The following is a 15494-nucleotide window of genomic DNA, read 5'->3' on the forward strand; positions in this document are numbered from 1 at the left end:
CTGATGCTTTCCTAAGTTTTGCTGGTTGTAAAGGTGCTACTCCTGTATGTTCTTTAATTACAGATCTGTAAAAATGTGACATTTAAAACCCCTCACCCTCATGAAACACCCCCCCCCCAGGACGACTTGTTTCTTTGCTGTACACTTAACAGATGGATTCCAAACCACAAAATACCTGTATATAAAAAGGAAGATAGTGCACTTCAAGTTTTTAACATTCCATTTTCAAATCCTCCCAGCAGTCATGAGCATTAACACTGTTCTCCTGCAGCCTTTTCTCAAATAGACACAACCCTTCTGTTATCAAATAAACACGACAGCAATATTGGACTCCTTTTTATTAAAGCGTGTGCTGTAGGATCAACTTTTGACACCAAAATATCACGTAAATGAGATGTAAAGGTATGGCTCCTAAGGTCGGGATTAAATTCTCTTATAAAATTACAATTCAAGTTACTGGAAAACATAACTTTATAATCTTAAAAAGCAATATGCTCTTCTTAGACTTTTTCCATTTCTGTACTGTAAATGGAAATTTTAAGATAAAGATGCAAGTAGAAAAAACAAAATTTCAGTACAGGTAACGCTGTGAATTCCAATAAGAAAAACATTATGCACAAAATGCAGCAAGTGACAGTCCGGTGTGTTCTTGCCTTTTACCTATTCGAGTAGTTGCATTCACAGTTGTTCAAAAATTGCTAATTTGTAAGGACATTGTGTAAGGCTAGTTTTACAAAGGGATTCCTGTAAAGGTGAGAATATACAGTATGTACAAGATGTTGCTTCAGTCCTTGCTGTGTTCTAAAAGTCTATTGTTTATGGGAAATCGCAATCATATTTCTATGATTGATTAGTGGAAGACGAAGCTTCTGTTTCTGACGGTTTCTGAGTCTCCTTCGGTGTTTCAGGCTTCACCTCTTTACCAGTTTCCCTACTCTTACTCCGATCTTTGCGATCTTTTCCTCTGTCTCTGTCACGATCTCGATCTCTTTCTCGATCTCTGTCTTTTTCCCTGCTCCGATCCCGGTCCCGGTCTTTGTCTCTGTCACGATCTCTGTCTCTGCTTCTTGATCGATCTCTATCACGTCTCCTGTAGGATTCTCTCTCTCTGGTTCTTGTTCTGTCTCGGTCTCTGCTTCTTTCCCAGTCCTTACCCCGGTCCGAATCCTTCTCTCTATCTTTGTTTGGGTTTCTGTCTCTATTTTTGTCCCAGTCCTTGTCTCTGTGTCTCTCCCAGTCCCTGTCCCTATTCCAGTTTCTGCCCCGGTCTCTTTCCCAAGGTCTGCTGTGTTCTCGATCCCTTCGTCTTTCCTCAAAGGGTCTACCTTGTCGGTTATCTGCTTGCTGAGACTCTGGCTGATCTAAGCCCTTGTCTTTATTTCCTCCCTCATATCTGTCTCTCTGTCTCCCTTCAAACATCTGGCCCCTAAATTCAGGGGTTTTGCCTTCTCGGAAGTCAGATGCTGACCACTGTCCTTCCGAGTCAGGTCCTTGTCCAGGAATATTGGAACCAGACGCAGACGGTCCAGCTTCCTCCCACATTTCTTTTCTGTGCGATGGATGGCTTGGAAGGTCCAGGAGTGGTCTTGGGGTTGGCTTCATGCCTTGTGATTGACCTTGGAAATGAAACCTAGAAGAGGGAGGTTCATTTTCTTCTGGAAACATTGCAGGTGCAGATCCTCTTGGTCCTCCAAACTGAACTGGCGCTGGACCTCTCTGGTTGGCAAATCTGGGTGGTGAATTCCCTCTCCGTTCTTCAAATGGCTGTGGCAAAAGTCCTCTTGGACCAGGGACATGATTTGGAGCTGGTCCTCTCTGCCCTTCAAATTGATTTGGGTGAGGCCCTCTTGGTCCCCCAAAATGACTCGGGGCTGGGCCTCTTGGCCCGCCAAACTGAGGGCCTCCTCTCTGTCCTTTAAACTGAGCTGGTGGGGGTCGTCTTTGACCTCCAAAAGGGAAAGGTGAAGGTCCTCTATTTCCCATAAACTGAGGTTGATCTGGTCCTTCGAACTGCCCTGGAGGCCTAATCATTTCATTATACTGGGAATCTGAGAATTCCCTTTGTTCCATGTGAGGTTCCCTGGGATCTTCAAACTGAGATGGTGACATTCCTCTTGGAACACCATGATAAGAAGGGGCAGGGCCCCTGTTATCACCAAAAAGAGAGGGTGGTCCATGCTGTGCAGAAAACAAGGAAGGAATGGGACCCTTCTGACCTCCAAATCTTCCGGATGGAGGTCCTCTTTGCCCATCATTGTTTGGAAAACCATGCTCTTCAGGGAATTGTGGCACCTGTCCTCTAAAATTAGGTCCATGAGGTCCTCCGGGTTGCATGAGTGGTTGTGGAGGTCCTCCTTTCTGCCCAGACAAAGCAAACTGAGGTCCAGCTCGGTTTTCTTCAAAGTGCTGTTGGGAAGGTCCACCCTCACTCTGAACTGATGGCGATTCAGTTTGTTCTACAAATTGATGAGACTGAGGATTCCTTTGCTCATCATATTGCACTGCTGAAAGACCCCTCTCTGGTTCAAAGTGACCGGCTGCCTGTTCCTGAGAAGTAAACATTGGATTTGAGAAAGAATCTCTTCCTATCATTTCCTTTGACTCATTTGACCATGACACTTTATGCATATCTTGCAGAGACTGGCTGTCGGTTGATGTGGGGAAATTAGGCTGGAAAGATGTACTTGGAGGTGTTGGAAGCAGCACCTTACGTAACGGTTTGGATGAAGGTTCTCCAGAAGCTGTTTGACTCACGTTTTCCAAAGTAATTTGAAGAGTGGTTTCAAATTTGCTATTAGATGTCTCTTTCTGGGACACTGTAGAAGCCTTGATGGTTTCACTTGAAACCCAATTATCACTAGTAAAACCAGGCGGAGCAGCTTTATCCTCCTTACCAAGTGATGTCTGCAAAGCATTCGGAAAACTGGCTGGAGCAATTTCTCTTGTGGACATCTCATTCTGTACCACCTGGGGCTTTAATCGAGCATCAGCATTGTCATTGGTCTCTGTTGCCATTCTCCGAGCTTGGCGAGGATCTCTGTTCTGCCTTGGGTCACAGCCTTGGTTTACAAGTTGTGCTTGCTGATTTAAAGAGGAAGGTACATCTACTTTTTGTGTACCTTGCTGGTCCTGGTGGAATAATTCAGGCTTTAGCAGGGAAGATTTTGGTGGTGGTGACATTAAAGCATCAGACACCGAAAAATGCGCCATTGAAACACCAACAGCTGCTCTTTGTTGTCTGAGGGCTTCTTCTTGCTCCTCTAATTGTCTTTTCTGCTCTTCTATTTGTTTGTTCAATTCCTCCAACATTTTTTGCTGTTCTACCAAGGATGAGGATGCAGACAGATCCGGGACATACGAAGCAGATGTTTCTGAAGAATTGCTTTTAGTGTCCGTGTACATTTTGTTAGGTAAATCATCAACAGTCACTTTTGCTTCTTCCAAGATAGTTTCATCTTCTGGATCGTAGGCCTCATCCTCTAGTTCTGCTGTATTAGATGGCTTTTCCACATTAAATCGTGTCTCACTCTCGCCAGTCTGCATTTCAAAAGCTTTCTCTGGACCGTATTCTTCTTCAGGATCATATGGTCTGTCGTCCTCCTCCTCTTCTATAGCTCTGTCTTTTGACATCTGGCCAAACTGCTGCACAATGGGATCTAACAAAGGAACGGCTGAAATTCCTCCATCGGAGGCAGCCTGACCTTCCTGATTTGAGGACTGGGCACTCTCAGGATCCTTAGCCACAGGCTCAAAAGTTTTCTTCTTGCCAAAAAGCGTCTGCAGGATGTGCTCGAGCGGCGTGGCGGTTTTGGTGGATGAAGAAGGGGTAGCAGCAGTGCTGGCAGCAGCAGTAGTTGAAGTTGGTGCTGTTGCAGCAGTTGTGGTGCCACTTTTGATTGAGGACAGTATTTTTAATACTGAAGGTGTGACCGCTGAGGTGTCTGGAGCGGGAGGTGGTGGTGGTGGAGGTGGAGGAGATCCAGGTGGTGTTGTGCTGATGGCTGGGTCTCCTGAATAAAGGGTGTACTTTGGAGCTTTCTTCTCCTGCGATGCAGCTAGCGGCCCGCTTTCCTCATGTGCTTGAACTCGGCTTCGCTTTTCCTCTGGCTTTTCTGTTTCCATACCAGTGGCAGGACGTTTCCCCTTCTGACAGATCACCAATCCAAGAATTAAATTCGGCCGAGATGACTCAAGACCTGAAAGGAAACACAAAGATTGTGGATGTAAAAACCTAGTTCTTAATTATGCTTTCAGTAGAAACTTAGTATTTTAGATAATGGCAGCTACAAAAGACATAAAGATGAAACAGGGTTTTCTAAATTCCATGAGATGACCTATTGGCAATATTCATTAGCGTATGTGTCTGTATTTCTTTTCATATATATTTGTATATAATAAGCAATGTTTTAATTCCTTCCTTGATATTCTAAATAAAAGATTACAGGAACAGGTTTGAAATCATCATTTAAATAGTTTGCAAACATGTTGTATACACAGACATACTGAAAAGTGCTAAAACCTGGGCTAAACTTTGTAACCATTTCTGTTACAATCATCTGTGCTAAAACACTAACATTGACACCAGTCTATAAACATCTTGTCTATTTCCAAGTTAAAACAAATATCAGTAATGGCTGAGAAAACAACCTCAAACAAACTGCATTTGGGAACAGTATCAAAGCTTGGAACCCACTCCCCACTTTGGGATTTTTCCAGCTAGACATTAGAAGCAGGGAAACTGCTAAGCTACCAAGCAAGCAAAGGAGGGCTTAGGCAGGAAGGAGTTAAATGTGTGGGAAGGGACCCTGGCTGGATTCACCTTCCCTGCAAGAAAAGAGTTGGTGACTTTAAAACCCTGGTGACTTTAAACCCTCTGCAGGGTTCAGTTTGATGCCGTAGGCTTTTCTGTAAGTAAAAAATAGAATTACACCTCTGGGAAAGCTTCAGGCTTGAATCCTTGGAGAAGTGTATCCTAAACTGATGGGAAAGTTTCTGATAAACAGGAAAAATGCAAAGGGCTGTAGGTCTGTTACCGCCTTTCTTCCTTTTACATGGACAGTTCCCACTCACACTTAAGGAAGATAAACATGTCCAGAATGAAGCTCTGTGCTTAAAAGGGTATTGGACATTTTGCTTTAAGTAGCTTTCATTTTGTAGTACATACTGTTTCCTATTTTTACATCCAAAACTCAGTGCCCAAAAGCTTTTTCCTCCAGGTACAAGATGTGTGATTAAAAAAAAAAAGTGAGAAGTGTTGCAAATTCTCACCTTCTTTCATATTTAGAAAAAGCACAGAAAATTCATGAAAGCATAAAGAAAATTAACCACCTATATTACCAGAACTAAGATTTGCTAATAATTCAGTACATGCTTAAGTCTGCCCTGTAAGATGGGAAGGGATGCTGAGATGCACAAGAAAAGCAGGCAGGACAGGAACTAAACGAAGTATTACCTAAATATATAAACAAAGGGAATTCTAAAGCTATTCAAAAAGGACCACATAAATACTTGACTTATCCAAATACTCATTTGTACCCACAGCCCAAAAGCAATTCTAGCAGTTCTGTTCACAATGATTTACTACCTTAAATGAAGTTATATTAACATATAAGATCAAGACATAGTTCAAAAGTAAGACAACTTAACTGAGGAAAACCCCACATTCACAATTTACAGTCAGAAGAGACCCACTATCTAGGAATGGTTCACTGTGTGTGAATTTGCTTTATCTTTTCTTTATCAGGATATGAATAACGACTCCACATCTGGTCAGTGCTGACCAGTGCAGAGTATCCCACAGATTGGTGTTCATTCAAACCCTCTTAGTAGGCACTTGCTGTTCTCCTGTTGTTAATGTTTTGGTTATCGACTTCTGTGCAGAGACCTGTGATTTATGCAATTAGTCACAATGAATCTCATCCACTGAGTAACTGATATCAACAGGTTTCAAAAATCCAGCAGACAGAATACCTAATAAACAGCAATTACTGCAAAATCAGGTTTGAATCTCTGTAAGAAACAGAGATTGAGGCGCTAATTAAAACAAGGTAAGATTTTAACACACATTCAAGGCAATAAATTCCAGTAGTAAGTTAATAACAATAGTTGTAGTTCAATCTCTTTAGAGTTTAGTCATCATAGAAGAAATCCCATTAAAATTTTACATTTCGATACTGTAATTTTACACAAATATGAGAAATTTTGCCTGACCTGGCTTCTACAGTCACTCAGTTCAAAGTGATCAAATACTAAATGTTTCTTTTAAATGGGAGCATACAGCCAGAGCAGCATCTCAATGGTCAGCCTAATATCCATAAACAGGTTAAGTGCTTGATTTTAGGTAGTAAGGAAAACAGTGGCTGCAGTCTCCAACTACTGCTCAATGACTTGTCTTTCACGAGCGTTTTAAGTCTTGCAAGCTGTGACAGCAGAGTTAGCAGCTTTCAGTGCTGAATTATTTAGAAAACAGTTATTATCCTATTATGTATTTGAAGTCCAGACACTGGTTTTATTGAGTTACATCCTGTAACTAAAGCTATTAAACCAGGATGTACTAAATATTGGTGTTGGATGAGTATTTGGGGGTTTATCCTTAAATACATTAATTCCATCTTCCCCTTCCATCACCAGCACGTAAGGAGTTACCTGTTAGAGGCCTGTGCCTAATTTCTGTACATCGATGGCACAGCCACAGGAGCGGACTAAGCATGGCCATGGTGCACAGTCTGAAACTGCAGACTGATATAAGATATTCTTTAAAACATTATCAATACCATTTCAGTATTTGTCCCAATTAATCATGACAGCAACTGATTGGTATCATCGGATTTGTGCACCCTTAATTCAGGGGTACAGATCACTGTCTGCATGGGAACAGCGCTGTCCAGGAAGGTACATCATGACTTTCCTAATGCCATGTCCTTCTCAGCTGCTGCTTTTCCTAATGATTTCTGCTGAGATAAAGACATCTAAACTCTATTAAAAGCAGTTAAAATTTGGTTCCATTTGTGGCAATTTTTAAATGTTCTAAATAGCATGAGACTTAATGCTACATAGGATACTCCATACCTTAAAACCACACTTCCTATTATAAACTACCAGAAGAGATCTAGCAACACTTGTGTAATTCTTTGCTGACATATGGCTGTTATTAATTTACTTTAACTACATAAGATACTTGTTACATTCCAAAAGTTGCCCCTAAACCCCTCAATAAATCACTTTCTATTGGTAATTAAGTCTGATTATACTTTTTACAAAATGCTTTGAGATCTACAGATGAAAGCACTAAATAACCTTAAGTGTGTATGTGAAACAGAGGAGTAACTTCACATACAGTAAACCACTGCAAAGAGACAATGCAGAAGAGCCCACTGATACATGAAACCTGGTAATAACTAAGGTGAATTAAGTATAAATATGGATAACCTTCCATTTTCCTGTTTTAAAATCACCCATGTTAAAGTTTTTTGTAGATCTTCTAGGTACTAGCGCTGTTCAGAAGTCCTCAGTTGTGTTCCCAATCCAGTCCATCAGAAAACAGGAGAAATGCATAATCCATATGCGCCTGAACATCTCCTGACTAGGATTTCTGGAGTGGCAGGGGTTTATTGCCCTCTCCCTCTTCCCCCCTCCAGTCATCTTAAGATGATTTGTTAAGTACATCTGAAGCATAATGCTTTTTGAGTCCTTGCTCAACTCTATTTGAAGGTACACGATTAAATTTAAGGAGACAATGACCACTTTCCATAAAATATTTTTATTGATTGTGAAAGAAAAAGCAGTGAATTCCATCAGATGCCATTAAGAAGTGTGGATTACATGTCTTTTATACCACGGTTTTAATACATACACAAAACCAGAAAAACACCTTACCTGAACACAACTTAGCCCGACTATGAGGTAAAGCTGTTACAGAAGTTTCCAGAAGTGTGAATTAATGGCCAAAGTCTAAGTCAAAAGAAACTGTTACATCTTCTGGCCTCTCTGCCATTGGAACCCTGTTTCTATTGCTATCCTTTACTCCACTTTGCCTACAAATAGGTATTTCAATCTGGAAACTCTAAATTTGCCTTCCTGAACATCACCTGCAAATGATACCTATATTTTTTGTAAGAGTTTTGTTTAAAATGAAAACTATAAAGGAAAAATATTAGGAAGTAAAAAGGAAAGCTGGTCTTTCCACAGGAATGCAAGTAGGTGACAAGTAGGGAAGTGTCTCCCTAAAGCAGGTTATTAAAGCCCAGCATTTACAGCTGATTCAATGGCCAGCCCCTTTCTTGTGTTACTGCCCAGAAAGGAAGGTGGCGCTTTTATTTTGGCTGGAAAAGCCAGTCCATGAGTTAAGACCCTTTGCCTATATCCCTGTGCCAAGCGTTCTGCGCTCAGTGTATTCACATCTTGGCTATGAAATGGGAATAACAGCTTTTGCCCACCTTTCAAGAATTCAGTATGTTAAAGACTATGAGGTGCTATATTATATTATAGCTATATTGTTATAATTCAGATAGAAATAATCCTGCCTTTTTAGCTATAGCCTAAAAACAATGACCTAGACTAGACTGTGCCCTGGTCAAGGATGGCTAAGACAGACTTGGAGTGTATGAGAAAAATCTTGTTTGAGGATTCAGCACCAAGTGCCCCTTGCAACCTCACAGAGGGAGAGCATTTAACTAAGGATGTATCATTTCCTGTTGTTGGAGTCATACGCCATCAACACATGGAAACCTGTCCCAGACACTGTTGCTCCTGCAGACAAGCTCTGAGAAGGCTTTATTGAGTTTAGTCCTAGACTTGTACTTGAGGAGTAGAGGACAGTCAGCTGCTCGGAAAGGTCAGCTCCTTGCATGTTTGCTGTTTCATACCTACCGTTTAATAGTCTGCAAACCATTGCTACGACAATGAAGTAGGACCTTCATTGTAACCTGGAGTTCTTCAGCTTCTCAAGCTATTATCGTGTATAAAACCCCAGATACTTATTTGGAAACTAAGGCACAGGCAACATCTCCATCCTCAGAGGAAGACGACTTCACGTTTTTTAGTGGTTGTTTCATGGCTGAGTTGATTCTCAGTTCTTCTGTCACCATGTTGAACACAAAAGCATGGAGCAAACTCAAACTAAACATTACTAATGGTATTTTTATCTAAAACCAGAAGATTATAATATAACCTGCCTATACCAACTACTGTCTGCCACCTACTAACCCTATGGAATGTGGATCCCTTTTCCCCTATCAAACCAATTTTTGGAAGCCAGTGATTTGGCCAGAATTTTCTTCAACTAGAATAAAACATTTACAAACCCCTTGTGCACCATATTGCACACACAGATTAAGACTCAGCATGAGACAACTACAACGTAGTGAAACCACTATAAATATTACCTTTGTCTTCATAGATTCCTGGACTCCTCTGTGGGTTACATTTCCTGGTTGATTTAAGTGACAGTGAATGGCTTGTAAGGGCCTAGATTTCGTGGATTTATGGGTTGATGAAGATAGGGTAGAGGGGGGGTGTGCTGTTTTAGTTATTCTTCCAGTAATGTGGCTGGGTTTAGTTGATTTTATAGGTCAACTCATCCTCTTAATAGTATACAAGCACCTTGTTGGAAAAGCTATGGAAATTTCAGACAATTTTGTCTCGGAGTTGGATTTCCAAATTTTCCCTATTTATGTACTTTAAAATTGGTTTTATATAGAAAAATTTAGTAACACTTACATTAAACATTCAACAATTTGTCTTAGGTTGACTTTTGTGATGTGATTTTACCTAGCATTTAACCTCCCCTGTTTTGTGCTTACCTGGTCCCTCAAAGGGCAACAGTTTGGAAGGAATTGGGTCCTTAGTACTCAGGGGGATCAGGTAGAGATCCTTGATATGTCTGTTGTTATTAGCTACAACACCAAAACGACCACGACTGCTAAAATAGGAGTAGAGAGAGATATAGGCAACTTCCTCTTCTTCTGTTGCAGGATGGAAACGAATCAAACACAATTCCTGTAATACAAAAGCAAAGTGGAAAAATTCAAGCTGAAATATACCAGCAAATAAAATGGAAAAGGACAAATTCCAGGGGTAAAAACTAACTGTACATTTATCACTTCAACTATGTTTTCAAGGCAAGACTCTGGCTTTAAGAGAGACCTCTTGTTCAATTTGGAATACTAAAACAGAATTAGGCTTGTCGTTTTCAGAAATACAAGTTACTTGTGTATCTTACATCAAAGTAACCATCTTCAGGCTTAAATTAATACAAATGAAAGGGAAAATTCTCAGTTTCACGATTATATCTGTACAGGGTGCCTCATTTTTTCACTTCTGAAGTATTTTTAATAGTAAAATATATTCCATAAAGTTCTTTTTCTTTAAAATTTGGGGTTTAATCTTCAATACTGAATAATTAATGTTCAATCATTAAAAATTAATAAATAGTACGAAGATCTAACTACTACGCAGGAGAGAGAGATCAAGAGGATCTGCAGCTCAATAACAGTAATTCTTCAATAAATCAAAACTGTCAAAGGAATAAGTGGTGTTGGTAGTTTTCCAGGTGCGACCTATGTCAGTATTTGCTGTTTACTAACTATAAAAAGTTCTTATTTCACATTGCTGTATTTTTCTTCCAGGTTTTGCAAAGGATTTGAAGTGAATACCTTAGACAGCGAAGATTTGAGTTTGCCAACATAATCCCAGACCGTCTTCGGTGAGATCCTCCCACCAATATGAATTGTATCTGGTAAATCCTAAACAAGAAGCATTACACGGTAGCATGAGAAAAAACAAGAGACTGATGTTTAAAAGCAGTGCAGGTTGCCCCATCCCAGCAGCCCAGTGGATAATACACCATTATATCGTGGGAAGCTTTCATACATGCTTTTCTAACTTCAGACAGGCTATTTCTAAATATCAAGGTGTTTAATTACAGCATGTTATCAAAAGGCTAATGGTACACATGGAACAGAACAGGTACTCCCAAACAAGGACAGCAGCAAAATGTAAACTGGCTCTGTATGCCCATTACTGGCTTTGTTTTTATAGGGAAGCTGCGAAATAGAGCTTTTCCTCCACTCTTTCAGTTACGAGTCACATAATTCTAGTGAGCTTCCTGTCATTGGGACTGTGAAACTCACTTTAGCAAAAGCAGTATCAAAAAGAACCACCAACCCTATTAATAAAAGTCCTAAACCACGTATTTGTGCTTGAAACTTAGCAGTTGCATAAAATAAAACTTCAGAGAAGAAAGAAAAGCTTGGTTTAGCTCAAACCTTTATACACTCATTATTTGAACGTACACTCTCCCAGAATAGTATCATCCAAAGGTTTTCAGTTGAAGATCATTAAAAAGGATGATATTTTTCATAAATGGCCAAACAAAATTTTGTAATAGATGACATCAGTGACCCCTCTAGCTTGAGCTACCTATTACTGCGGGGATGGTACTTACCACTGCTACAGTTCTAGTACAACAACATGTACGTAGTGACCCCAGCCCTTCCAGCAACAGGAACTGCAGTAGAGATTTATTCTAAACACATAAACACATCAGTGCTAACCTCACTAAGATAATCAAAGCACCCGGAGACAGGATATGCTTTAGTGACAAATTTGGCCACACTTTGCATGTTAATAAATCCTTTCCAAATGGTGTTGAGACGAGAGAGAAAGAGGGAAGTGTCACTGTCTTGAGGTGAGCGTGGCTCCGCGACACTGCAAAACAAATCCAGAACATAGAGGTTACAGAATACAAATGAGAAAGAATCTTTTTAATTTTCCTCCCTCTTTCTATTGATTGAATACTTTGTTTTAAACAAGTAAGAGAATTTTTACTTAATCCTTTGTTAGTGTTTTCCATTAACTTGTTATTAGTGAAAAAAGCAAGGAGTAACAGTAAATAAATTTGTAGTTGCAGACAGGAAAAAAGATGCTGAAAAGATACTACTTTACAGAATTATATTAGCACTGTAACTATTGTGATCCTGACTCTATAACCAACTAGTATGAATTATATATTGCCCACTAACTGGGTCAACAATATGCATCAGAGACTCTCAAGTAAAAGAATTTGCTATGAACAAAAATCTTTTCACTGCAGCTGCATAAGGATATACTTAATATTTATTTTTACTATTGTATATACCCAGAATATGAAAGAAATCCACTTCCTTTCAAGCTGGTCAATTGGTTCATTCATAAATTCAGATGTAAAAGTATTTTAATACAGGATGAATAATCTAGAAATGCCTTTAAAACATCTCTCACACTCACTTTCTCTATATTAATGTACATGCAGACTTTAAGTCTGTGTAATACCTTGTTTTATTTATCTGCTGAAACACATTGTAGAGTCTTTGTAATCAACATCTACTGATGGTCTGAAAATTTTACCAACTAGAGAAAGTAAATTATGGGATGGTAAATTAAAAACCTGCATCAGGTTACCTCAACTTTAACATTGACCATGCCTTTAAACTGGGAGCAGGGGAATGGGACATGGGACACACAAGATGTTGAGGATAACCTCATCAAAGACTGGGTACTATAAAGTATACGCACTTGACATTGGGTGAGTGATGAACTGCCAAGTATCTTGGATCTGGTGAGGACGAAGGTTTTGTCAATATTGATTTGGGGACAGTCATAATTGGTTTTGAAGTTTCCTGTTTTGTTTCCACTGTTGAAACTTTGTCAGAGGCAGGACCAGAACGCAGGGCCGGGGTCACAATACCAGAGGAGCTGCTCATCGCTGTCCTGGGGTCTCTGCCTGAAACTGTTACGGTTGTGACAACTACACCAGCACAAGTGGCAGGAAAAGCAGAGACCTCTTCAGGTACAGAGGAATCTGCATTAGTAGGGGCCTGGGTTGTAGGAATGCAAGTTCTTTCTGCGCTTGACTGAGGAACTGTTTCTGCTACTGGTCCATCTTCAGTTTCCGCTGTGTTTTCAGAGACGGCCTCTGTGACAGGCTCTGCTGTTGAGGCAGGTGCAGAACTTTCATACTTTGGCTGAACATCTGGCTTTGATTTCGACTCCACCTTTTTAACAGAAGCCACTGACTTTTTCTTAGGTGGCCCTTCATCTTCAGATGCTGAAATCTGACCTGTAAGTTGATTTCAAAAGCTTTTGATTACTATTTAACAATGAAATAGCTTAAAGAAACACAAACACACTACTCTTAACATAACAGTTCTTTTACTTTGCATGAAGTCAGCGCTGTAGGTACCTGTACAGATTTTGCAGTTCAGGTCAAAAAGATGGGCTCGATGTTGACTTGTTGTGTCCTTCAACATACTGCTAAACACATCTAGAGAAGCAGCACTGTTTGAATTCGATGCAGTTCGGGCTGACTCTTGCTGCTCCTAAAAGTGAATAAACACAAAAGATATTCCAGTTGATCATTAATTCCAACTATTAAAAGAACACTTTGGAAACCATTAATTAACTTCAACTCTTTTAAAAAACAGATTAAGCGCCTTGGTTAAAGCATATCATGTCAGATAGAGCTCTCAAAGAGTATTTGTCTTCATTTCATTCCACAATATTCTGGGGTAGATGGCTAATATTTAGAAAGAAAGGATTGCTCTGTAAGTTGACAGCAGGGCTGAAAAATACACAGCGTTTTAGAAACGCATCCAAATATGTCTATCATTTGGTGGTTATACTCCTTCAAACTAAAAGGAAAAATGCTCATAGCACACCTACTAGGTAATAATGTCCTTACAGCTCACTGAAACGTCTGCACTTCTGATGAGAGACTGCAGGCCCTGATTTATCTCCTTCAATGTCTTCATACTGAAGCGATAGCCAATACTTACATCCGAATCAGACACGGGTGGAGAATCTTCCATATTTACAGCTGGCACATGTTCCCGTTTTACAGCTGCTTTCTTCACTTCATGAGATTTGCTTCTTGCCTCTGTAGTCTGAAAAAAACCCCACTCCGTTTGTTATTTTATAATTTTATACTTTTATTTTGTACCTTGCTATAAGTTGGCTGGTGGTAGAGAAAGTGTATTGAAACTGAACATTATTAGCATTGCATTAGGAAGAAAATGGTACTTTAACACAATATGGGTGGTAAGGGTTAGTGAACTGACTCTTAATTTGTAGCTACTAAAGATAATAGGGCAAAATTCTGTTACTTACTGTTTTAGTTGGTTTCTCTTTCCACATAGACAGTTCTTTAGATAAAAGTTCCTCTGGTTTCATCCTCACTAGTTTTGACAGTGAGATTTCCTCACGAAGGACACGATGAAAGAGCCCCTGGAAACAGAACCCACGTTGTTGCTATGCTGAAGAGAACCTGCTTAGGTAACTAGCAGGATTTGCAGTGCTTAACAGCCAAAAGCTGTTCCAGTTTCTCAATTCTCTATTACAAATACTGGCTGCTTATAAGCATATTAGGAAAGGTGCAGCAACCAGATCATAAGGATGAAATAAATACGAAGTATGAGTTTTCTTCATTATCATCAGTAACAATCAATGTAACTGAATAGGAGTGTCAGAATTTGCCACTTCCTATTTCATATCTATTGTAGAAAACTTAATAAATTAAACTTCAAGTGTTCTCTAGTATTTTCACCTGTACCAGCATCAATTTTTTAGTTTTAAAGCACAAAGATGACCATGTAAATGGGCAGTATCTAACAGGTAGTACAGAATGTCACAAGAGGAGAAATTAATGAAGTCTGTATTTAAAGTCATTCTGTAATAAGTATTTCACACCAAATGCCCACACTTAATAAATACAAATGACCAACTAAAGCAGCCTTTGAGCTCCTTGGATAAAACCAAATATTCTTCAAATATTTGAATGGCTTTATAATAATCTTTTATAGTATAATTCATAAGTCTCTGCCTTGAAACTCTAAATGTTGAAGGCAGAGTTTGACATATTAAAACCCAGAAGTCTATTTCAGTATATATTACTGTTTTAAGGAAATTCCAAACCTGGTTTTTGGGGTCCTTGAGATTGAACATGATGCTACGGTATTTACTCTTGTATCTGTTGTCTGTAACTTGGAACAAGTTAAACATCTCCTTTTCAATATTGAGTGCTACTTTTCCTACTTCACTCTCTGTCATGACCAGATCATCACTATCATTGACTCTGTTAAAAACAAGAAGGGTACGTGCATTTATGTTAGGCAGGAATCTTCAGGTAGCATTCATAAAAGCTAACTTTAAACAACTAACCTAGGCGCATTCTCCCTCAGTGAGGCTCAAGTACTTGAGTCTTACTCCTAGATTCTCCACTGTGAACAGCATTTCCATTTCAGAGACACCACCAGAATGTGGTGCTCTATAGTAAGACTTGGTGGCTGGCATTAGCTTTAATAATCCTTGTGGGAATGTTTGCTTTTTGTTTTTTCCTTTCCTAAGGGATACAGTTGTCCATTGACCTGGGTTTGTTGTTGTTGATTTGTATGTTGGGAAGGAATCCCTACTTCAGTAAGCATCTAATCTTTTACTATGGTATTTCCTGTACTATGTTCTCC

The 15494-nt window shown here is 39.6% G+C and overlaps 1 protein-coding gene across 1 annotated transcript in view; it reads right to left on the minus strand.

Annotated features, from left to right (window-relative positions):
• Window positions 1-840: 840 nt before the first annotated feature.
• Window positions 841-15494, minus strand: part of DIDO1 (death inducer-obliterator 1) — a 36648-nt gene continuing 21994 nt past the window's right edge. Inside the window, exons 8-16 of the mRNA XM_010012822.1 lie at window positions 14947-15106; window positions 14143-14259; window positions 13812-13919; window positions 13220-13355; window positions 12553-13096; window positions 11553-11706; window positions 10653-10742; window positions 9801-9996; window positions 841-4196 (exon numbers count right to left, since the gene is read on the minus strand). Of these exons, the coding sequence (XP_010011124.1) occupies window positions 841-4196; window positions 9801-9996; window positions 10653-10742; window positions 11553-11706; window positions 12553-13096; window positions 13220-13355; window positions 13812-13919; window positions 14143-14259; window positions 14947-15106 (4861 nt within the window). The remainder of the gene's footprint in view (window positions 4197-9800; window positions 9997-10652; window positions 10743-11552; window positions 11707-12552; window positions 13097-13219; window positions 13356-13811; window positions 13920-14142; window positions 14260-14946; window positions 15107-15494) is intronic.

This window comes from Nestor notabilis, unplaced genomic scaffold (assembly GCF_000696875.1).
Source record: "Nestor notabilis isolate BGI_N333 unplaced genomic scaffold, ASM69687v1 scaffold1444, whole genome shotgun sequence".
Taxonomy (NCBI): Eukaryota; Metazoa; Chordata; class Aves; order Psittaciformes; family Psittacidae; genus Nestor; species Nestor notabilis.